General features: G+C 38.7%; 1 protein-coding gene across 1 annotated transcript in view; it reads right to left on the bottom strand.

Annotated features, from left to right (window-relative positions):
• TRIO (trio Rho guanine nucleotide exchange factor) overlaps nt 1-26,599 on the bottom strand; it is a 250,363-nt gene that overhangs the window by 43,853 nt on the left and 179,911 nt on the right. Inside the window, exon 34 of the mRNA XM_080611553.1 lies at nt 19,081-19,324. Within this exon, the coding sequence (XP_080467679.1) occupies nt 19,081-19,324 (244 nt within the window). The remainder of the gene's footprint in view (nt 1-19,080; nt 19,325-26,599) is intronic.

Below are 26,599 nucleotides of genomic sequence, written 5' to 3' on the forward strand. Positions count from 1 at the left end.
CAAAATGTAGAGGTGGATCCACGCCAAGAATTACACCAACCCATTAGTAATATGGACTCTCCCACTGCATCCTCTGAGTCCAGTCCTCAGAGACCTCTTATCCTCTCCTGGACACCATTTGCTAACAATTACTCTATAGTAAAAGCATCCTGCTTTATGGATGAATTATTTCTGAGGCTTGATACACCATAAAATGCTACGAAAGAGAGAGAAAAAAAAAGCTAGTTTGATTCACATACATTCCTTTAAGCAATCTATTACACATATAATAAATACATTTCTTCAAAGCCCAATGAGAGCTCTCTCTATTCGTACAACTACCTTTCCTTCTCTAAAATCCAGCCCCAAGATGGTTAATAATGTCAGGATAAATTTTGGTTTTGTAGATCTATTGTCTGGATTTTATCCATGAGATTTGCCTCTTAAAATTTCCCAAGTTTAATACAGACTCACACGAACCACTTAGGGATTGAAACACACACATCCTGTTGAATGAAAAAAGATGTTATTTCAAATATTCAGTTCCAGACGGAAACTATTCAACACTCTATCCAGCCAGATAACCATAAACGACTTTGATATGTATCCACACTTGTCTCAAATGCAGAGCATTTTCAAATTACAGGAATGGGTGGAATTACCATAAGAATTGGTTTCCTCCTACCATCACCATTGCTTTTTCCAACTGATGTCAGATAAAGGCAAAAATACAATACTTATTTATTAGTTTCAGTAATTTCTTGCCAATTCATTACTCAAAGCCCTATTTTCTATCTACCTAAATCTGAATGTGTTTTAATTCCTTCAGACTTCATGAATTGGGGGGGTGGGGGGAACACAACAGATAATTTAATTAAACAGCAGTACATAATTATTAATTGCACATGTACTTTAATATTTTAATGAAAAATAAACCAAACTTTTTAATTCCTAAAAAATTCTTTAAGCAAACTCAAAGTCTCAGTTACAGTCTTCTATGAATAAAATAATGCACTACAGTACATTCTGAATATTCTACCTAAATCCTAAATCATCAGTTTTAAGTCTGCAGTGGTCAGAAATAACACGGACACAATTTTTTACTCCTTCCAGTTCAAGAGATGGCATAGCTACAGTCGTACTGGGGCATGCAAATAAGTTTTGTTCCCCTATTATGAAAGGCTACTGAGCCTACTTACAACATGTTCTGCGCACAAGGACATCTGTTTTTAAGACCCAGAAAGAGAACAATGAAGAATGTTTGTGAAACCACGTATGCTTGCCAAACAAGACTTCACACACGTCTATGATCTTAATTTATGGTAATAACGGAAAGCATCTCTCTGGTCGGGATTGACTACACCCAGCACTTTATAAAACATGTTTTCTAAAACCTCTTCGGAATTAAAAACGAGGGAGATCTGAGCCTCACTACCCGCTGCAGCAACAAGACTTCAAAAATGAAGTAAATAAGTGCCAATAAAGACAGTGGAATGCAAAAGGGGAAAAGACTTTCCCTGGGCTATTAACAGACCTCCAGCTGACTAGGTAGTCATAGCTCTGGGTAAGCACTCGCTGTAAAATATTTTGCCACAAAGCATTCTGCCCATCAGTTATTATTTGCAATTGACTCCCTTCTTTCATGCTCACCTCCCTCCTGGTTAATCTGTACTTGCTTACTTCTAAAAACTGCAATAATTGTTGGTTTAGGAAGTAACTGTGCAGCATGGGCGGGCTACAGAGCAGCTTTCTGAGAACAGAGCTCCACTGCTGGGATCAGAGACGACAGCCTGCTAAAATTAACTCCCTCTGGCTGGTACTCCGATGCCCCATTATCTCTTCAGGAACTACTCAGTTACTAACATCCCACAGACATGCGACCCTATCTTCAGATGTCCCCTATAAGATTACTTTCCATTACATCCTTGATTTCATGTTTGCAAACCTTCTACCATCCTCCCTCTCAGTCCATCTGTAATAGCAGTTTGGATAATATCAAATAACAGAGATTATAACTTGCCTTGCCTATTTTAACTATATGCACAGAGCATACAGCAACAGGTATATAAGACTTGAGCCTAGCTGCAATCAATCTGCGCATGAAAAAGAAACTTCCCGACAGGTGCATCAGCTCCAGACACGGAAGGTTAGCACTGTTTCGTCCTGCAGACATTTCAGACTGTTACACGTGAGACTCAAACTTGTCCTGCAGCAACAGTCCAAATGCCAATGACAAGTATTATTTTTGCTAAAACTACAAAGGAGGAAGGCGAGAAGACCCACCAATAACTGGGCTTAACACGAATATCCCTACTGTTACCTCTGTTCTCCTCCAGTTGAGCCTGAAACAGCATGGCTTTCCTCCACATTACGTTTTAGAATCAATAGTGTCTCTAAATTTCACATAAACCAATTTATTTCCCAACCACTCTTTCTTTCCAAGCTCTATTCCCCAAAACTTTACTTCTCAACAATATTTTAACGGAAGTGTCACAGATATTAAACAATCTATGATTTTTTGGTTTAGCATCAGCATTCTAAGAAAATTTCTGCTAAACTCTTAAAAAAATTTCTGCTAAACTCTTTACCATTAATTACAAGTCACACAGCAAGTTACCATTTCTCATTTCCACAGTTCAACTAAAAAAAAATATAAAGGAAGTACTTCATGCATTTTACATGCTTTTTTTCTGAAAGAGCTTACTGTACAGCATCCCAGTAGTTTACAGAGCAGATTCATTCCATAACTGCTTGCTTTCCCGTACAAGTCCTTTCTGTCATACTCTGCATTTTTTTACTGGGGTCAGAGGGAAGGACAGTAAAGGCAGAGAGATGAGAAAAGAAAGCATTCTACTAAACTCCTATGATTTGAAAACATCCTCCAACCAAACAACCCTTCTCCCCCAGCCCATTGTATCTCCATTGCACATATTTGTACCTAAATCCAGGATCCAGTATTTACAGCCACTCGGCTGCCCGTTGCTGCAGCAGGTAGGATTTACTGAGTGAAGCGATCCCAGGGTGTCAGTCTGTTTAATCCTGTTTGGCATGGTGAGGAGTCAGCTGTTCCGATACCCACAGTTTACGAATAACCTACTCGCCCACACCCCAGGGATGTGTTACAGCTTCTCCTGAAGATGTTCACCCAGATAACATTACAAGCAATGCCATTAGATTGAGGAACTCGTTATCTTCTCAGTCTGGTTTAGCCCCCTGCCCTGCCGTCAGAGCAGCTCCTCTCTTCTAGGGATGCTCTCCTCTGACTCACTGAGCACAGTTCCAGTCTTTAAATTCACATGTGGGAATAGCCAGATGCAGCAGATTACACTCTACCGTAACTACCCTAATTGAGGCTCAAGATGATCTTAAAAAATACAGCAAGCCAGCTATTCTTCCTCTCAGCCTTAAGAAAAGATGCAGTCTAGTTCCTCTACTAAGCTTTACAGTAACTGGAATGCAGAAAACCAGCCTTTAACACCTCTTTTTTATTTTGCAGTGCACAGTTAGTTTTTAATGCTTTAGCTAAAGGCATAGACACAAAAAAGCCAGACATTTTCTGGTCAGCTACACCATCCAGTGCTTGACCTGGAACTTCCATTTTCCTTGACAAAATCTGTACCAAACAACGAATTTTGCCTTACCTTCATCTCCTCTTGAGCCTTGTTTGTTAGAAGTAAAACAACCCAAACATTTTGATAAATTTGTTGAAGATCTCACCCTGGTTTAAACTGCATTTCAGATCTTTTCACCTCTAAGCTCATATTCTGCAAAATAGATTTCTGGTTCCTCAAGCAATCTTCCTGTTCAGCAAACTGAAACAGTGTGCATTTTATTTTTTATCTATGCATTCTTCACCTAGCATGCCACACAAGCATTTGTCCATAAATATTCATTTCTGGGTTCTTTTTTTTTAGCTAAACGTTTTACAAACCTAGAAAAGATGCTAGTTTTTTTTCCCCCGAACACCTCATCAGCTAATTTTAAAGGACATGCAAAAAGCTACATTCACTAGATAAAGAGCTAAGAAGCCAAAGCAAGGATTAAATTTCTGTCAAAACAGAAATGAAATGCTTTCATCATAGTGTCATGAAAAAAGGGCCTTAAAATGAGATTGAACAAACAATACTGTAAAAGACACAAGCATGCAGCAGGAAGAAGAATATACAGCAGTGAGGGGGTTGCCAATGATAACAGAACAAACAAATGCACATAATGTAAGGATAAATAGGAATTTTATGTGGAACTCAACAGCATATAGAGTCCCAAGAGTCAAAGAAGGCTTATCATTAGCACTTATCAAAAATTGGGTACACACATGTTACCCTGTTTGCACTATTAAAGAGCTCTGCACACCCTCCACCTGAGACTGAGGATTTGCTTTCTTCATGTATCTAAGGAAAGCCACCCTAAATTCCAAATCACCTTCCCCCTCACAGCCTCCTGCACTGAAACCATTAATTCCAATTCCTGAACATTTTTCTGCTGACCCAAGACGGCTTTTAAATGGCACTGAATTCCAGAGGGGGTGGGGGGACAGCAGAAAAAACCCTCTTTTCTTCAGGATAAGTGATCTTTATAGTTGCCACCTACAGTGAGACTTCCACTACGGCTAGTTTATCCATCACAAAATTGTAGAACATGTGAAAATGATTCTAGTTTCTAGTTGAGTAAGAAAAAAAAAATAAATGAAACAATCCTTTTCCTCTGCTCCCCAAGAGTTCCCACGCACATTGAGCGTGCTAAAGAATATCCAACCATTCTCACTGTAGTTAAACTCTTACATCTTTCAATTAAAATTTAAGAAAAGTTAGTGATTTTATCAGTGTAGCTTTAAAAGAGTGATTTCCATACATAAGAAAACTTCTGACTAAAATACAGCAAAAAATAATACATAAAACTGTTTCGGAGTTGATTTTATTTTGCTTTTCAACTGCATGTAGACTGACCTTATAAAACCAGTAATATCTGTAGGAAGATATTTTAAATGCTCTGGGAACCACATCATTTGCAGCTTGCTATTGCAAAAAGTTCTCCCGCTCCTACTCAAATTAAACACTGTTATTTTTAGGTTCTGCTTTGGCCCCTTCTCTTCTCAGAAGACAAATCTGACAAGTAAATCAAGGTGGTGGGAGAGAGAGAACGACCACATGAACCACTACATAAATAAAATTTCACATTACATGGTTAAGAAGAAAGGATCATGGATATGCAGTTGTCTTCTATGCATACAATTGTGAAAAACAATTGCTCTACAGGAACACTGGAGTGGAGACAGCAGACTCCACGTGAATGCCCTTCAGAGTGACTGTGGATATCATGTAAGAATTTGATTGAAAAAACATCAATGCATATAGTGAAATAATAGCTACAACTTTCTTATGGTCGGTCCAAGACAGAAAGCTCAGACCAGTAACTTCTCCTACTGAAGCATATGCAAAAGGGAGGTGACTTTTACATCACAAACCCAACATTTCTTAATTTAACATGCAGGGGCTTTCTCAATTTCCATCTGAAACAGAGACCTATATCAATATATGTAATTTTAAACCCAAACAAGCAGCCTATTAATGTCTTTCTATGGTTTACTTTAGGCTGTACCACAAAGCTCTCTTTGTCCTTTAGCTGCATCAGGTTTTCTGTATTCCAGAGCCTTATCCTACAGTAACTCTTCTCTGCTAGACAGCTCTTCCTGCAGCTCCTCACATTAACAAATTTTTCTAGGAACTCATCATTGGTAACAACGAGCCAGTCAGGTAACCTTATTCCTGCAGGCAAAAATATGCTTACATGGAGAACACCTTTAGGCAAAACCACAGCAGGGCACAGAGCACAAGCTCAGTGCAGAAAAGGTTGGATTGCTGGCATGTTGCACAGCAGCACTGAGCTGCCCCATCTCCTCCCCTTCATCTGCTCCTTAAATATTCACAGACCACAGTCCAGTGGGACAACAAACTGATCAAATTAGCAAAGAAAATAGCTCATATGCCATGCCATTTGACAGCATCTAAAATGGGTGGGGTTTTTTATAAAAAGGTTAACATTAACTGTTTCTTTTTTCACCTTACCTGCAAAAAGCAGAAATGTTTTCTTGGCTATACATGTTATATAATATATATATATTATATTTTTTTATATATACATACATAAAAATTTATAATTTCAGCTTAATTTCTGAAAGCAAAGTACTGACGAAAGGCCCTTCAGACCCCATGCAATTTAAGACATTTCTCAGTTACTTAAACCTGTGACGAAGTAAGTGTTCAGGTGAAAACTTTGTTAATGGCCATTTCATGAAGATTTTAAAATTCCAGGCAAAAGAGCTCTCTCACTTTTAAGGCAGGATTTTGTAAGAAAGACTAAATCCCAGTGAACAAACAAAGAAACTAAAAAATACCCAAAACCTGAACAACAACAACAACAACAACAACAATAACAAAAAATGATTAGAAGAGCACTGCATATCCTCAGTAGATAGGGTAGCACATTGTATGAAATACAGAAATCAAACATCATATCTATTACTACAGGGAAGGAATAGGATGAGCTTTCTGCAATTAAGTAAGTCTCTGGGCTTACTGATGGACAATGCCAGACTGTCAAAACCATTGTGAGGTATTAACATTTTGCCAGCTTACCCTAGCGCAGCAGTAACAGCTCATTAAGCCTCTGCCATTGACAGCCAGTGAATCAGCTTCTCACAGGTACCAGCTCTGAACTGCAGCATCTGCAACCTCTGTTTGCCACTGGATTACCCTCCCTGTGGAAGTGCTACCTCATCTGAGGTACTATTACTAGTCTTGCATGTAAGAATAGAAATACACATCCCTTCTTTTGTTTAAGAGGACAACTGGAGTTAAACTGACTGCATTTATCATACTCCAAGACATCTGCATGGTAATAGAAGTAACAACTTATATTAGAACAAGGATAAACAGTATTCCAACTTAATCTCTGAAAGGCTCCATTACATTTTATACCATCTTGGAGAAAATAAGCAGGACAAGAAAGGGAAGCTAACAAAATCAGAAATTTCATTTTTCAGCACTTATTTTGAGTTGCCTCGGAGCCTGAAAAAGAAGATGAAGAACCAGCCTTTTTCCCTTAATAGGTACCATTTCTTTTTGGAGGGGTGGGGAAAAAGGGGTATGTTCAAAGATGATAGTACTAAAAAAGCCAGCTTTAAAATTCTTAAATTTTAATTAAAAAAATCTTAAATAAAATTGTTGTTCTCAAGTAAAATTAAATCTGTCGTCTTCTCCAGAATCTTCCCCTTTGTATTCCAGACATTCCATCTACAAAGGCAATTTATGTATTTTTAAAGCAGTACTACAGTTATTTAAAAAATTCTTGTTTATCTTCAGAGTGGAGAAGTGTATACAAGATAGGTGAAACTAACAGAAGAGTGAATTCTTTGCTGAGTTCTGCCAGCATCTGAATGTCACGATTTTAAAACCATTTTGGAAGTGATCTGTGAGACAAATGCTTTCATCGCTTAGAAGTGCACAGTTCCTAAAATTTTGAATCATGTTTCTGCATGTGGGAGAGAAGTTTCAGACTTTTCCAAAACTCCAGGACCAAAGACCACCCAGACCTAGGAGCCAAAGCCAGACATAAATCCAGAACTATTAAAATTCTTGAACTAAATTAACATTGCACAAACCAATAGGAATTCTATCTACAATAGGCATTTCCGATATAAATAAAAAATAAATTGTGCAGACATTGCATACAAAACCTATCTTTGGCAAGATAGACACTCTGATTAGACACATCAAACACAGACATTCACACCAGAACACTCTTAACACAATCAAGAAACGGAAGAACAGCAAAAACACATCAATAAATAAATACGAGGTTGAATCTTAGAGGTGAGCTCCTACACTATGATGAAAATTGTGAAAGGAGCCTGACTTTGCCTTTTCCTCAGCGTACAATGTGTCCACAGTTTAAATGCTCAGAGCACAGCTGCACCACTAGGATCTAGTTTCTTCAGCTCCACACACAAAGATCATCCTGTTCCCGAAAAAAGAGCCTAGCTGCTCCTTAGTCTCACAGATAACACTGCCGGACTGCAACGAGCGGAATCATTACAACAGTGGTTCTTTGGACTTACATTCAGCGCGCTGTTTCCTGTTCTTTGCTACCAGTGCTGCCAGCTGCCAGAGACACTTTAAACTGAATCAGTCAGAAATTGTATTTTGCAATGAATTATGTGAACATCCTTAATTTGAGATTTCCAAGAATGCCTTCCAAAATACTGGGATGTTTCAATTAAAAAAAAAAAAGGGGCAAAAAAAAAAAAAACCCACAAACAACCCAAAACCCCAACTAACAACCATCTCTTAACAGAACGTGCCAGTCACCTAATTAGCTGGCAAACCTGGGAAAAGTATTTTCTGACTGACGGCAAAGAAATATTTTCAGCTGGATGATTAATAACCTTCCCTTCTACATCTTGGATAAAGCATTTTGTCAAGAACAACTGACAGCAAGACACTGAAGCAGGCTTTAATTAAGAATATTGGGAAATGATTCATTTATCCAGCTCTTCACTCACATAAGTCCTTCCTGTCTCCAGCTTTGCAGAACATGCCCTAGCTGTTGCTTAAGCCTACAGTAAGAAAGAATATCAAAAAGCAGATGACATTGTAAACTCTCTCCCATCTTAGTCATTTGGCTATTATTTTCTTGAGCTTTTAATACTGTTCTGTGCCATAGCCAAGGAATTGGAGCCTGTAGGCCACTCACAGGAATGAGGAGGCCTTTCAAAGAAATGAAGAGATGTTCACTGTCCCTGGCTGTCTGTTATCTGGAAAAGCTTTGGGAAAATTCTGACTCAACACAGTCACCACTGCAGCATGCCAAATCAGCTTGAAGGATCCCAGCCACTGTCAGCAAAACCACAACAAACCAGCTTCAGATAATTCAAACAAAATCTTTTGGATGAGTGTAAGGAATGTTGTTCCACATACATTCACTACTTAGAGAGGGTGGGAAGAGAGAAGAAATATGCCATGCCTCATCTCTGCATTGGAGAAAACACAAAAAGTGTTCCAAGAGAGAAATACTTGCTGTCCTAATGAGACATATTGAAGAAACACTCATTTTTTACATTAATTTGATTATCCAAGTTACCCTTCCTGTTTTTTCTCCATTTGAATTTTCTGATGTAGAGTGTTTTAAATATGGTTGAGAAGACTTTCTCCTCCCTTCACACTCCAAAGGGAAAAGGAATCAGCCTGTTGGCGTGAAAAAAAAAAATCTGGTCAAAACAAGGTTTAATTCTCCAAACCAGCTGTAACTGAACATACAGGAGGTGGGACTTTTCTTAAACATAGATCTCTTGGCTAATTATCTTAACTGGAAACTTATGCAAAGACAAAAGGAAAGAGGAAGAATATATTCAGAAGTACTGTTCAGAATATTCAGTTATGGTCTTGACTTAAAATTCATTTCTTTTAAGTCACTTAAAAGGAAAATGAACCATTCTAGTAACCAAACTAGGTCATTAGAAATGAAAGAAATGCTTTTCAAAGTGGACATGTGCTCCCTGTAAGAAATACTGATTCTGAAGTTCCATACCTATGCATCTGGAAGAACTGCTTCTGCAAGCCGTGTGGGTTACATGCTGGCTGGTATTGCTGACCAAAACGCTTTTCTTTTTCCCTTTCTGCTAAATTCAAATTGTACAAATGCATGTTGGTTAGTTACAAAGGGTTACACTAAGACTGTTCCTCCTTTTGTCTCTGCTCAGTATTGCCTAACATAAGTCATATCCACGTAACAGACCAGGTTAAATTTTAGATCGGTAATAATGTTAACTTCCTGAAGCACATAAAAAGACCTAAGCAGACTCGATATCCTAATATGCATGCCACTTGCCGACAACAATATGAGGTTAGTATTCTTAAAAACTTAAACTTTCCATAAAAGTAATACTGTCCTTCAAAAGCTCACAATCTGACAAAACAATGCAATCTTTGTCTGCACTTCTGGCATTTAGAATGGCACTTTGCATCATAAAAATAATAAAATGCTCCTACATGAAAGATGAAACTGTCAAAATAGATAAAATACTTTTTTTTCAAATAAAAAACATTACGGAAATGTAAACATTTATCATCACTCCAACAAATTCAATAACAGAGTAAGACTTTGTTATTCTAAACACAGCAAACGAAGGAAGTAGAATACTATTACTTCTAGTAAGTTGCTTCAGTTCTGTAATCTCAGCAAAGTCTTACAATGATGAAGTGAGTAAGCACTGGATCCCATAGCCTGGGCTTTCACTTAAGACCACTGAGGGCTTCATCCACACGGTTTTTGAACACTTCCAGGGATGGTGATTCCACCACTTCCCTGGGAAGCCTGTTCCAATGTCTGATCACGCTGTCTGTGAATAAATTTTTCTCATTGAATATGCACCCAAAATAGTAGCAAAACATTGCATTATGAAGCAGTTATTTGAAACCAAACTTGAGGTATCTAATGTATCTGTCAAAAAGCTTCAGATAAAGTTGCATTAACAGTGATGCAACATTTCTAGTATAGCATGCATAACAGACTAAATTTTACAATATAATTGCAGAAAAAGCAAAATGAAGTCAATGGGACTGCACTTTCAGCAGCCGCCCCACAAAAACTGAATTGGAAGAAGTCAGTAGAATGCTAAATCCTGCTACTTCCATCTGCAAGCAGTGATGATGACAGATGATGTGATGTAATGTGATGATGTCCTGAAAGGTGCACAAGAACACCGGCTCTACCCTGCTCCTTGACAATTTTTTCCTCTCCACTAAACACATAAATACTCCTCCTTCTACCAAGTTTAAGAACATAAGCCGCAACAGCGTAAGTGCCAGAAAACTAGAGAGTTGGAAAAAGAACAGAAGACCTTATGGACTCTGTCAATATTACACAATTCTGTGACAGAAGGAAAACGCATCAGGTAAAATTACCCAGATAGTCCTTGGAAATGGACAGCCATCCCAGCTGCAGAAAAAAAATACACCAATAGGTCCTCATCTTCTGTCATGGGCAAGGCAGTTACCACATAGCTATGGCAACTCCATGTCTCTAGGAGTTCTCTCCTGTCCAAATAGGCATCCCTAGCTCCACTCTCCCTGTTCATCACCACGCTGCCAAGCTACTTATGCACTGAAATGGAAGAGAAATTCTTTGGGTGGCTCTTAGATGCTCTTTGGAGTACCAGGTCTGAAGATTTATTTAATTCAAAGCAAAATACAGGTAACAAAGACACCCTCAACAAGTAATTCTGAAAACACTGAAATAACTTTTACCACAGTTTGTTGCACCTGAAGAGGGACAGTTAAGGAAAATAAACACTGCTCCATGATGTATTTCTTCAGTTGAAACATATGAGCAACATTTGCAGGATATTTAGTCTGTACTCTGTTCTACCTCAATGCCTTGGTTAGAAAAAGAAAGTGCTGTCAGAGAAAGGCTAATTGCAAGCAAAATAACAGGTCTCTCGGGAAATCTAAAGCCATCAGAATTGCTGGTTTATATCCACCTTCTACCCCCCAAAGATCAGCTGTGCAAATACATCTGTTCTGAAGCAGATACATTTTACACACTGATTTCCGTTCCAACTGTGATATACATGAGAAATATATTTGGCAGCTGTCTGGGACCAAAAGTACATTCAAGCCAGCACTATAAAATTTCTTCTTATTGTCAGCTGTAATACTGAGCTCCCAAGCAGGGCAAAAAGCTTTCATTACCTATGTACAAAAATTCCAGAGATGAATTACCCACATACTTATGCCTACAAATAGACTCAGCATGGGAAATACAGACATACCTGACAGGTCTTCCTGGGCTAGGTTATGATAGAAGAATAGTGCAGGAATTAAAGGCAGGTTTATGCATAAATCAATCCTATAAAACACATGTAAACTTGGCTTAGAAAGAACTCTTGTAGAAATTCAAACGGTGAGATTCATTGAATCTCCTTATCTAGTTTAGGAATGCACAACGCGAAGGAAGCAATTCATACAGACTTTACTGTTTATTCAAAGCTGAATTAGAATTTGGCTATTAACTCTGACCATCTGATGTAGTTTGGCTATAAAGCTCAATGCAAAGATTATGATCTAATAGACCACAGTCAATTGCTGACATTTTATTTAAGTTTACTTATGCTCAAACCACATTTTTAACTGCAAACTCAAGTAAAACCTCAAAGCGGGTAAGTCAGGATAGAGAATTCTTGTTTTACTTTATACTGAAGCTATTTTATTTACCTGGACTAAAGCATGATAATATGTTTGACAAACGACACACACAACCCTTAAATTCAACCTATCTTTGCTGCTGTTAGAACTAGCAATGCTTTTTGGCAAGATATTTGTGATTATATGGAAATTTATGCTTTATTAGGCTTTCAGAACAACTGATAATGGTTAAGGTGAACTTACGCTAATAAAATGTGTGCACCTCTGTTCAAGCTCAAGTCTGACTGATACAAAAGTTGAACTGACACTGCAGCACAGCTTTTACAATTTTTTGCTAATTTAGATGAGCAGAGTGTGAAATCCAACTGACTGCTCGGCTTTGCCACCCATGAGCTCCTCATAAAGTTTTCTATCAGTTGGTTATCTGGATGGGCAGCCTGTTATTTGGAAATTTTATAAGGAGGCCAATTGATTCATCAAGAAACAGAATTTTTAGATAAACATTTAATATCTTGCACAACTACAACATGTTCCTCAATATCACCTTCTGCATGTGATTGTGTCCAGCTGCGTTACACAAGCAGATCCTTTCCTCTGTGGTGCTCTGGAAACTACAGTCCCCACCTTTTGCCACGTGGCCCCAAGGCAACAAGGAAAAGCAAGTACCCTACCTACTCATTGTTAGGAGTTACTTTCCCTGCTGGCCTGGGCTATAACTCATTTCCTGCAGCTGCAAATGCTGTCAGACAGTCCCACAGGCACTTTGGCTCTGAGCCATGGGTGGGGATCCTTTTTCCTTACACATGGCCCATGCTTTACTTGCTTGCAATCTTGAAACAGCAAATCCTCCTCTTTTACAGCCTCTCTCTGTTTGTAAAAAAACCAATCGCTACCCAACTCGTTCTTTTCTTCCATTACAAACAGGAAGCCTTCTTCAATTATTCAAAGTGGACTTCCATTCTACTTGAGCAAATTCTGCTGCTGTTGCTATCCCTCTTCCTAAGTAACAGTATTTGGACTCAACACGGGAACACTCAATTTCTCAATCATTACTTTCAAAGCTCTCGATCACAGACAAGACATTTTAGCTTTACTCTCCTCACTTCCCCTTACATCTAAAACCGATATTCCGAATAGAAGGTCTCCAGTTGGGCAAGAACAAGCTTACTTAATGTAACAAATTCAAGACTCTCTTTTATCCTATTCTGTGGCCTCAACTATAAAATATTTTTTTTTTCTGAAAAAAGATCTCTAGATCACCCTTGCAATTTCTCTTTTTCTTAATTCCTGAACAGAAGGTCAAGAAGAGCTCTGACACCTATGATACCTGCCCTGTACCACTCCTTCCCATCTTGCAGGTATAGAGAAAGGCTTACTACACGGCTCTTTAAACAAATCTGTAAATCTTTGTCTTGGAAAATGTCAGCCATTACATCCTCCTTATTATGGGAGATCCTTGAGAGATACTGCAGTTGGGAGAAAAAAATACTGCTGAAATGACATTTTTCTGTTTATGGTACCAGTTAGGACAGTATCCTGAGAGTGAAATCAAAAGCCAATATTCAGTACTGAAGTGGCGTGTGGTATGTCACCACGTTTGATTGATGGCTTGGCTTTGCGAACGAACATTTGGGAAGGGCTTTACCCACGCTTACTATAAGCGCGATGATGGCTAAAAGGGCAATGTAGGATAGGCAAATCCGGTTGGAAAAAAGGCTGCTTGGTCATAAAGGATGTTTCTAAACAAGACTGTCATCTCCTGGGTCAAGCTCGAGCAACCAATGTCCTGAACTGCCTGCATGCAGGGTTGGGTCTGCGGCTTCCAGTGCACCTTACCACCTGCTGTTATGTCCCTTGCCTGTCTCTACAGGGCTTTGCAAGTGTGAGTAAACCCTTCCGGCCTGCACAGTGGATTTTTTAGGTGAGGCGCAGCGTGCGCAGAACTGGCCCCACTCTTTACACTTGAGGTTTATCTGCCAGGGCCTAGCGAGCTAGGACAGTGAGAGCAAAGTCCTCAGGTCGTAGGTTTGATTAGAGTGTCCTTCTCTTGGATGGAAGGCTAGACAAGCGCCATCTGCCCGGGTTTGAAGTTAGAGCTTTCCTTCTCCTAGGATGGCTGCCTGAAGGCTAGTGAGCAGGATTGATTGATGATGGCTTGGCTTTGCGAATGAAGATTTGGGAAGGGCTTTACCCACGCTTACTACAAGCGTGATGATGACTAAAAGGGCAATGTGGGATAGGCAAATCACCATGTTAGTAAGCCATTATTTACCTTTCAGATCTGAATAGACCTATACAAGATAACTGGATTATAAGAACGTATGAAACAAGCAGACACAGAATTATAGAATTGTTTAGGCTAGAAGACTTTCAAGATTGAGTCCAATGTTAACCCAGCACTGGCAAGTCCATCACTAAACCTATGCACCACAACTACACATCATCTAAGTACCTCCAGGGATGGTGATTCACTCCTTCCCTGGGCAGCCTGTTCCAATGCTTGACAACCCTTTCAGTGAAGACTTTTTTTTCATATTCAGTCTAAACCTTCCCTGGTGCAACTTGAGGCTGCTGTTTCCTCTTGTCCCATCACTTGTTAGTTGGGAGACTGACCTACAACCTCCTTTCAGGTAGTGGTAGAGAACAATAAGGACCCCCTGAGCTTTCTCCTATCCATACTAAACACCCCCAGCTCCCCCACCTCTAGGCCCTTCCCCAGCATTGCTGCCACTGCATTTCATAAAATTTTAAAATTTTTCATTATTCAAATTTAATTATTTGGTAAACAAAGTTTTGAACCAAACCGATAGTAACACAAATTATCAGCTAGACATGGTCCCAGAAACCTCATGAGCAAAGGCTTGTTGTAGCCTTTGCAGCTCTCCAAATGGTAGCATCTACAGAAGGGATATGATGGACTACCACAAATTCTTCAGACTTCAGAAATACTTGTAAAGTCAGATAACACAGTGAACTTATGGTCTAAACAAGCAAGATATTCACAAACAATTTAAAATACCTGCCAATTTTTCTGAGCTTACAAGTTTAATTTCATTATACAGAATCCTGTCCCCTACCCTATATTTACTCAAAGCTCTGTGGTTGTGTAAATGCCCTGCAATCAAAGGAAAGAGAACTGCACATAGCAAAAGGATGTATCACTGAATGAAAAGAAACCCTTGTTAAAAGAAGGAAAAGCACCAAAAAAACCAACAGGAACATTCTTTCTCCCCCACACCCAATAGCATGTGGGGAATCATTGCAAAAAAAATGTTGCCTTATGCATTACTTGTGAAAAACATGTTCTTCCAAAGCTAGTAATTAATTGATTTTTCGTAGTGCACCAACTGTTATTCAACCTCTTCACTACCCACTTGTTTGTCTTTTTTCCCCTGTTATAAAAGGGATTCAGATTTTTTTAAATGTACTCATCTGTAAACTGCACATCAAATTGATTAAATGACCCAAATAACGTACAAAAATAGATCTGATATCAAGCAGAGCAAGCAAGAGGTCTGGAACTTGAAATCAACCCTTCCTCTAAATGACTATCCACTAGTAAATATCTTTTTTCTGTGTAATGCTTTCCCCATCCTCTTAGGAAAATACTTGTCACCTTTACTACAATAAAATTTTAGAGATTGAAGATAGTGTAAATGATATCTTTTTTTAACCACTGATACTGGTTAGATATTTAAAGTAATACACATTCTTATAGGACAAGTAATACACTTGCAGGCAAGTGATGAGGGTCATTTTCTGGGGCTGTCTTCTAACATTAGAATAAAATGACATTACCTTTCATGGTTGACAGAATATGCAGACAGACGAGGAATGACCAAGACGAGCTGTCAGAACTAGGCTTCACTGAACATACTTTCTGCTTTAATAATCTTTCTTGTTACCCTACTTTGGATGATAATTCAGATTAAAGGCATTAAAGATCCCCCAACATTTCTGTACTCAGTGATGAGATGTGGTTTTACACAACTTAAGAACCAGCTACAAATCAGAAGAGGTCTGTGAATTCAAAACTTTGAACCTCACATCTGATATGCTGTGGCTTTGCAACCTGTACTGACAAAACAGCAAATGGTACTGACAAACTCTTTTGAAAAGATCAAATTTGTAGGGTCCAGATATACTGAAAGGAGGGCAAAACTCTTTGCTTCCCCAAGCCATTTATACAGGCTAAGCACTCAGCATCCAAACAGCCACCCCCACCACTTCTGATGGTGATCACCTCTCTTTTTCCTTTGGATTTACATAAAGCCTTTCTCCCTGAGCCTCTCACAACAGCATGAGATGTCAGATATGTAGAGATTCCAGACTTGTGTTTACTGCATGTGGCTTAGCCCATGAACTATACAGAATTAGTCAGAGCTGATGCTCACGCTGTGAGCCTCACATATGACATATATTTTCAGACTTAAAAACTATAGAGAGCAATATTCTAATTAGTTGAATCATTAAAAAACTCTGCAAGTTTCACTGAACTACGGCCAAAAAAGAAAAAAAAAAAAAAGAAAAAAAATCTGTATTAAAAAGATGAGTTGCAGGATCAAGCACGAGAAATCTAGAAAATACAACAGCTAAAAATTGTCCACTCAAGCACATGGTCTGCCTTAAATTATGTAAGTCATTAACTTGTTCTTTGTTATGGGGGTTGTGTTCTGTTTTATTTTTCAGGAATTAATACCTCAATGTCCACAATGAACAATTCTGAGAAGATCTAATTATTTTTCCATTCCTCTGATTAGCATATTCCTCAATGCCTTAAAGATCTTTAATCAAATGCAGCACTTGAGAATGAATAATTGCTTTGTGGGATTGTCTGAGGTACTTTTCACTATGGGGGGAAAAATAAAATCAGAGCACTCCACTAATTTTGCTTAATTTTCGTAGTCCCTCTGTGAAATGAACATTATCAACCTCATTCAAGCAATAGAAAGTTGATGTAAAGACTGAAGTGAAATGTATCCAGTGGTTTCAAATACCCTGTCTAAAGTTCTTCAGGGTTTTTTTAACTTCCATCCACCTCAGATTACTTAGAATTATATAATAGTCTGCATGTTCAAGACAGTTCACAGTGACTTCAGTCACAGGCACGAAAACTTTACAAATCAAACATCCAGCTTCTAAAGTCTGACACCCAGTAATGTGGGAATAAACTGTTAGCAGCTGCTTCTTATCAGCTGGGGTTTAGACAGCATGCCATTACATCCCACAGGAAGCCTCTGGCAGAAGCAGGGACAGAAGTCACTGCTAAGGCTGCATTCAACCCTGCAAATCATGCTCCTTCTAGCAATGGCCTTCTCTTCTTCAGTCTCCATGATTAATATAATTAATTAATGGTCTTTATTTCAAAGCAACATGTCAAAGAGAAACAAAGCAACTTTACAATGCTCTGCCCCATTTTTCACAAACACACACTAATGGAAAAAAAGCAACACAGGTTTTGTCCACTGGTTTGATTAATAAAAGCAACCTTTGAAAGACAAAACCAGCTCTGTCTGTCCTTCAGGAACCTGAAAGGCTCAATAATCTTCATATAACACATATTATCCACTACAATCTGCCTCTCCTAATAAAATTCTCTGCATTCAAAGGTGAAGCCCCATAGCTCCAAAGGAAATTGGATTTATCAATTTTGTGCTGTTAAAAAAATATAATTCCTCTTGACATTTCCATGATTTCACCCCTAGCCAAAGGAAGAAATGTTTCAATGATACTGAACTACGTTTTCCAATTTTATCATCAGAACTGCAAACTTTTGGTATCCAAATTGTTATAGGACACAAGAGGATGAAAAAGTATTCCAATTATACAGCTCAATCTTTCAGACTCCCCCCCAAGTCAGCCTGCCTTCAGGAAGTTCCTGCTGTGCATACTCCTAATGTAAGAAACACAACCACTCTCCTCTTTTAGCCAAGCATATTTACACGGTGTCTGGAAAAAAAATGGGGAAAATTGTCATGTGATAGCTGGGATGGACTGAAATATTGAAAAAATTGTGGTTATATTTATGAAAAACTCTCCAAAACCAGTAGTTTGAGTTTTGGAGACCAAGTTTTTCAAACCACTTTCCTGCTAATCTTGTTACTCACAATAACCAACTTTTTTAAATGCATCTTTTCCTCCAGTTTGTGATGAAACACCTCCCGATTAATTGTTTTTCTGGTGTTTTGCTTTCTGTTCATAGGCTGCGAACTCAAGTAGTTTCAAGTGAAGCAAGGAAGCATTTTCTCTAATAACAGAGATCCAGAGGACTGCAGCACACCAAAACCTTAAAAACTTTCAAAAAATTATCAGATTTTTCTTGCACCCTTCAGGGGCACATTCTTTCACACATCTGAAAAAACAAAGTAAGATTTCAGAGCTGCGAGATGTGTGTGCCACTGCTATTCTGGAAAACTCAGTTAAGTAAAATACAAAAATCCAAATAGCCAATTCCTGTGCCAGGGCAAACGGATGTGTACGTTTCCCTTTTCTATCTCTGAGCTTGATGTTGTCATGATTTCTTACTGCAGGATTTCTCAGGAACCACTGATAATGCATGCTGGAGATTTTCTTCCCTCCCCTTTTCAGCACACGACACATACAGATTTTCCTATCATTGCAACTTGATTTAACATTATATATAACTCTCTTCACCAAGACATGATTTGCTTATATCTCTTCCCCATCTTCAGCCACATTTTCACTTAACACTGAGAATTGCCAACTGCTTAGTTTGGAATAGACAGTGTGGCTGCAAGTCGTTAAAGGCATTGTTTTTTAAAGAATTAAAAACTAGAAATCAAAACAGCGCAAGAACACCAAAGTTCCCATCTGCACAGTACTCCCCATTACCCCAAACTTGTGTTGCTGACTACTAGACTTCATTTCCATCATTTCTTACCTTTGTGGTTAAAAATCCCCTCCATCTCCATACTACTGCGAGAGTGAGCGATGCAGAGGGACCCACAGGGGACCAGGCCTTCTGCAGCTGGGGACCGATCTGTGGTTCGAACCAGACACCAGTCGGGCTTGTCATGGGGCCTCTCCAGGACCTCCACTGTCTGCCCACGGCGGATTGTCAGCTCATTACTGTTGCAGGCGGTGAAGTCGTGGATTACCACCGTCAGCTCGCACCCACCAGACAACTGTGAGGAGAAAAACAAGGGGGAGAAGCCAGATGAATGCTCGTTGTCAAACCATCCGTCACACGCTGTTACCTATTTAGGATTCCTGGCAGGAGTTGTATTTTGGATGAGATGGCAAGCTCCTGGGACTTTCCACATCAAGAGGAGACCATTTCAAAATCAGGCAGTTCTGGCATTTTAGAACTGATTTCTAACTCTGCTTGTCTCTGCCTATGTTCAAAGCACACGGGTTGTGGCAGTGCTGGGTGGAGGATTTAAGCAGTTTTTCTTGCTAGACTGCTCCTTACCCTGAAAGCTGAAGTAGCAGTTGCTTCAGAATATATTTTATGGGTGATAATAGGCACCCAAAGCCCAATATTACTTAAATACAGTCATTCATGAGCTTTGTTATCTTGAGAATTCAAGGCAGAAAGAGGGTCCTTTTTTGAATGAGCTTACTGCCCACCCCACTCACAGTTTATGCATGCAGGTCACAAAATCATCGAGGACACACCATACAAAATCAGCATGAGGTTCTTCATATAACATGCCCAAATACTTAACTATTTGCTAGAAAATCCACACAGGCTCACTGCTTTCATATTTTTACTGATTCTCCATATGAAAACACACAAACTCGAATTAAAAGCATGCAAGCTCAGGGTTTTTCCTTCTCCTCTTCAAAACACTTCATTAGAATTACTTTGCCTAAGCTTAGTTTCCTTCTTTGATTGTTTCATCTGCTTTGACATGAAATGAAAATTACTATCAGAACTTTGCAAAGTGCCCAAGATTGTTCAGTGCCAGAGCTCCCATCCAACTTAAGCAAACAGCCTGGGAATTCTTTCTCCTTCCGTACACCAATGGTGTTCCAGGCTACTTCAGCTTTTTGCGTATGAATATTTCTGTAGCTCTGGCTGCTATTATGCAGTATAGTATGCAACTTCTATGAATTCAGTCGTTTTGGACCAAGCCAGTAAACTCCAATTTAGCGAGGTAATCCTGCAATGCTCGACACAGACAAAGGAAGACAAATATGCTGTGAGTTCCAACTATAGCAAATATAAAAGCATGTGCTACACCAAGATACTGAACGGTTCCTGCCACATTATTTTTGACTATTACATTTAGACTCTTACATAGCTGGCAGCTGCATCCCATGAGTGTTAGGAAAAGGAGATAAGAGACTGCAATGTTATTTATTGGTTTTCATTACAAGCCTGGAACTGAAGCACCAGATAGGAACTTTTCTAGGATAACACTATTTGTTATCAAGCAAGAATTTTAAAGCAAATGCCAAAACCAGCAAAACCCCAGTAAGACTCAAAGGCTAATTCCAAACTTCTCTTCCTCAAGCCTGCAACAAACGACAGGACATAACTCCTAGCAGATGGTCTGCAGTAACTCCAGAGCTTTCCCATGGTATCTGCCTGCTAATCTTACCGGCTACTCTTGCTTGTGTCTGCATACAAAGAAGAAAAATTTTCTTTGGGGAATGCAAGGGCCAAGAAAGGCAGAAAACCCTCATACATCCACTGTTCAAGGAAGATAAATCAGGGGCACTCAGGTCCAAGCTAAATATTAATCATATTGCTTCTACTACATCTCTCCAGATTGCCCCAATACCCAAATTACAGGGGAGTGTTTGTACATCTTCAAAACATGCTACTTTCTCCCTTCTTAAAAAAATTCCTGTTCCCTTACACTCTTTCCCCATATTATATTAGTTTTCAGTCCATGCAAAACTGTGACAAAGGGGAAACAGTAAAGAGCCTTCCCTTGTTTTCTGGTATTGATTTATGTTACAGCTTTCTTCAGACAAACTCAGAAACAATTGAAACCATCTGTATGCCTGATGGGGACTAACAAAAAAGCTGATAAAGTATGACTTCACAAGGTGCCCAATGCAGACCAAATTTTTCCCTGGAGAGTCCATATCCCAATCAGTGCAAGCACCAAGCCTGTTAAACCACAACACAAGTTGATACTTTCCAGAAACTGCATGTAGTCTTTGTATTTTCTCCTAAATACCTAACAGGAGCATAGCTTTGGTGCTCTGCTTGTTTTTTTGACCCTTCCACTTCCTACAAAGACAGATTAAAATACACTTTGTGACCAGTGCAATGGCTGCATGTTTTTGGCTTTAATATCGATATTCTTTCTTTGCCTTCCCCTAATAAAAAAAATTCTCAGATTTTATGTTCCCTGAGCATTTTATGTAGTATTAATCTACAGGAAAAAGCAAATGAATGCTGTAAGTGGCTATGTCAGAAGCTATTAAAGTACAAAAAAAATCCTAGTCTTTCAGACTGTGTGGGAATCAGATATCCTAGTTGGTCAGTATTTCACTGAAATTCAATATTCAATCACATGTCAGTATAGTGTGCAAGACACATCCTGCATGCAATTGTTAGTTACACACCATCCTCAAACACGCACTACTGCTGTTACATGCAACTTGCTGTGTGATTTCTCTGCTCCTACACACTGAAAATGATGATGTAGATGTGTGTTGGGTAGAGCAAGTCATTATGGAGAACTGATCAAAAAAGCATTTACCAATTTTTCCCTTCCTTTGGGATAACCACCCTTCTTTCTCCCTGCAACAGAAATGGTTAGGAAGTGCTGCTTTCCTCTTTGTTTCATTGCTCGATTTCTCTCCATAACACGCTCTCTGAACGCAGTTTCATCTTTCACACTGATTAAATGCAGTTGGACAGCAAGGAGTGTCTCTGATTAAGCACATTGCTCAACAGCTGTTGTTGGACAGCTTTGGCAAGGCTCTCTAGGCTAGCTGGAGGGAACAGCAAGAGGCGCAGCAGAACTGGGAGAATGATTTGCACTGAAGAGAAAAGAATTTCAAATCATCTAAATCCAAATTTAGGCTGAACAAGGGTTTTATATACTTTATCCATCCTTCTCAAGAAACCCTTTATGTAAACTGAATTAATCATGCATGATAAAAATAAATGAGGCTATGTCTGAAACATGGAAACTGCAGAGACAGACAAGATGAGAAACAAAAGCCAGACAGAAATAGAACCGCAGATTAAAAAAGGTGCAAGGTTTAATTAAACAGCTTATCATGGGACATGGTATCTTGCTGTTGCTAAATAAATGTTAACCATCTATGTTCATCTCTCTTGGGCCTTTTAATCACCGTCGCTTGTAGAGAGAGAAAATAAAACCGTAATACACTCACTGGCTGAACAGATTCTTAGTGTAGGCTTGCTGAAGTCAGAGACAACACACCAAGAGCTCACCTGCCACCGGTATCTAGGAGCATCACCACTGACTAGAGTTTTGCCACTTAGAACAGCCTTTACATCAGGCCATATAACCTCCTTTCAGAACTGAAAATTAAATTTACTGTCCCGTGGCTATTTTACATTAAGGAGAAGCGAAAGGAAAGATAGCAACTAGTAAGATTTCTCTATTATTTCAAGTATGAAAATCTTTAATCCCCTTTTAAAATGGAAATAAGTGCAATATGGGAGAAAAGAAATGGGAGACACAAAGAAGTGCTGTCTCAAATAAAGTGTATTTTGCTTTGTCAAGGTAGCTGCCCAAGACTGGGTTTCTGACTCTGAAAAGAGGCATTAACTCAGAGCAATGTCTGTTTTTTCACTAGCATTTCTTTCTACTGATGGGAACCTCTTCTCTTCAGCTGGCTGAACTAAATACTTGGTTGTCTCCTGCTGCTTCAGTCCTTTTTCCATTTTCCAGAGGACTACACACAAGCTTAAAGCAGCATGAGAATGAAATACAACTTCACATAGACAGCAGTACAAAGTGTTACCAGCTGGGCACAAAAGACAATTTCTTAAAACCAATATATTGCTTCACTAACCACCCACAGCAGCTAGCATAATTTCTGCTACTTAGGGTAACAACCTATAACAGCTCTTCTTCTAAAAATCTCTAGGCTTTTCAACTACCAAAATAGTAGTTTAGATTGTTTCATGTTTTTACCAGGTCACTTAATACAAGCATGTAAAAATCTATCAAACCTACATTGTGTCCTTCAGCCTCCCCATTTCCTACGCATTGGATCAAGTTAAAAAGACAATGCTAAAATCAGAGCAAGCTCTGAGGTTAGGAACTGCTGAGAGGTGGAAAGAAAGGGTCAAGTGTCATCTGTTCTATTTGTTAGCCGCTTCAAATGCTGGCTACACAGCCACAGAAGTTGAATGGAAGGAATGCTGTAAAAAGTGATGGGCAAAATATTGAGAAGCGTACAATAACAGCACTTAGAAAACTGAGATGCTTTGACAGGCTAGAAATCTCCCTGTCAGAAAATTTTCTATTTCACTCTGTACGCCATTATACCTTACAATACTTCATGATGGGTTGGCGCTATGGATGTATTTAGCGTGTCTTACAATATGAAGACATACCCCATGATATTAAAGATAGGCTGGGAAGGGATCTTAAGTTACCTAGTCCACTTCTTTCTCTTCTGCTAGAGCATGATCAACTACATCTATGTGACCCACTGTTAACATTTACCCAAACCGTTCTCAAAGATCTCTAGCTATCGAGATTCCCCAGCCTTCACAACTGCTCCACTCACAGATTTCACATTTTCATACCCATAAAAAAATAAATTATTGCAAACTTTTAATAAAGAGAAAACCTTTGATCTCATCCCATCCACTGAAAGACTGTTCTGTAACTGTGTAGTAGCTTTTTACGTACTTGAAGACCTGCCTTTTTCTTTAGAATCATTAGTCCCAACTCTTTATCTTGCCTTGGAAGCTATGTTTCCCCTGGAACTCTTTCCGTGGACCACTAATTTGCTAAAATTCTGTTCTGAAAACTGGATGTGGTATCTAATACAGGCCTCACAAGTGCTGAGTAAAGAACGAGGACTTCATATCCTGCAGCTCAGCATCCTACTTCTGAAAGCCAATATTGGGCTGCTACTTCCTCACCCTCCTGTAATTGCATCACATTTAAAGTAATAAACAGCTTGTGAGCCTCTTTATCTTCTAGATTGTCTTCTCAAAGCTGCTCAATACTCTTACTGTTTTCATTACTAGTTAACTATTTCCACCTATTCATATAAGCTCAAACATGTTCCTATTAAATAGCATGATATTTTGCCTATTAATTTGTCCTATTTGCCAAGATGATTGTGAATTCTAATCCCACCTTCCAATATAATTTTCAGATGACACAAAGCTGGGAAGGATGTCAGCTTCATAAACATATGGTCTATTGCATCATCCCAGTCATTTCTGAAAAGCAACATGTAACAGTGTAGCCAAGAATCAGAAATTACAATTCTAACCCAAAAAGTCAGGGTGGGGAGGAAAAAAGCTAATTGTGAAGCTATTCTCTGATGCTAGATTATATGTCAATTATGTCAGAAAACAGGATGCAAGAAGCTCAGCTGAACAATAATTCCTACCAAGGCTAAGGATTTTTAGCTCTTTCACGGTATATCTCTGAGGATGTGAGAAAGAGCATTGAGTTGTAGATAAAGGATTTAACTCTTGATCTTCTCCCTGCATAACAGCGTAGCCCTACTAACCAAAACATTTATTTTAAAAGAATCAGCTGAGAAAACAAAAGAATGGTTTTACTTGGCTGTTGACTATTATGACATGTTTGGTATTTGTCATCTTTTCTTCATCACAATAGAGGATATATGTGAACAGAAAAATGTCCAGCAATGGCGTAAAAAGTAATACAGTGCTAAACATTTTTACCATTTGATTAATGCTGTTTTAAATTACTTGATATTTTTTGTGTTTTTCAATTTGGAATCCCAGCTCAGTTTGCAATATGCTCCAAATTTGACCGAGGAGTTCCACTGCTCCATCTGGCTGACTACATCAACAGTGAATAAAATCCGTAAAACTGTTTTACTCTGTACAATATCCATACATACTTCAAGCTTTTGGACAGAGAAAACAGTCAATTTCCAAATGGACTGCAGCGAATGAATTTTCAACACAAACTTGAGAACTTCAGCAAGAATGTTAAAATATCCTACAGATTTTACTGGCTTTCTGCCTGTTACAGTTCCTTATTAATTTTTAAACAGATAAGGAATCTTCTCTTAACAAACCAAACCATGTAACAGAAACATTAACCAAAGCTACTCTGCTAAATCACACTTCTAAAAAGGGCACAAACAGTAAATTCCATCTTTGGACACGCATTGTATGTAGCACAAGTAAAATCCACAGTGTCCCAGGTTTTAGTTTGTTTTTCTTGTTAAAGAACAGTCTAACAAAAATTTAATACACTAACATAAGAATTCAAAAATACTTCAATAACAACACTCTGCTCACTAACCAAATTTAAAACTTAATTTGTCAGGAAAATATTTAAAAGTGATCTCCATTCCTCCTTCTTTTAACTAACAGCTCCTGTCAAACAGGTTGTTAGTAAGACGCCTCCTCCTCGTGTCAGATTGGAAGACAATCCTGAGGGCATTTCAGTTGGTCAACTTTTAGCAATTCTCACATGATGCATGAAATTCCAAGAGGGAACAATCCATGCTATTCCCCAGTAAACACTACATCACCAACAAGTGAAGAGTGGCAATGGTCTTGCATGGCAGAGATGGATTGCATCATCTCCATTTCAATTTTAGCACGATCCAGCCAGGCTGTGTGCGCACAGTTTGACGTCTCAGTCAATAATCACGGAAATCAGAAACAACATTTCTTGCTTTGGAGGAAGTCATGTAAACTCTTAAGAATGCATAAAAAATGACCTTAACTGTTTGCTAGTATACACAATGCAATTTTGGTAAGTCACTAAATAGCCAAGAATGCAAAGAATAAAACAGTAAAGAGCCACCAAAAGACTTTTTTCCTCACAGATATCGTTAAAGAAGCCACCACCAAAACTACAGACCAACTTCAGTATAAATGCAAAAGGTCAAAACATAGGCTATTTTTAACAAATACAGGATCAACCTTAAGCACCTAACACTTCCCTTCTGTCTTCCACTTTACATGGAAGAAAGAAAAAAATAATCAAAACATAGAGTTTAAGTGACATGCAAAACCAGACTAACTCTATTTTGGATAATGATGGGAATGGTCAAAATATTACTCTGAAAACCTATTCACTTAGCTGCCCTGTAATATACTGGTAATTTACCTGCATAGTTTGAATGTCTCATCAGAAAAATTTTACCCAATGAAGTAATAGGCCAGAAATCCATAACCACATTTTCAAGTAATTTGCTTTGCAGCTTCTATGTTTTTATTCATTCTTCTGTTTGCAAACTTCTATTATCCATCTCTACCTCCCCTCAAGGTCCTATCACCTCTC

This window comes from Psittacula echo (genome assembly GCF_963264785.1).
Source record: "Psittacula echo genome assembly, chromosome: 2".
NCBI classification, from domain to species: domain Eukaryota; kingdom Metazoa; phylum Chordata; class Aves; order Psittaciformes; family Psittacidae; genus Psittacula; species Psittacula echo.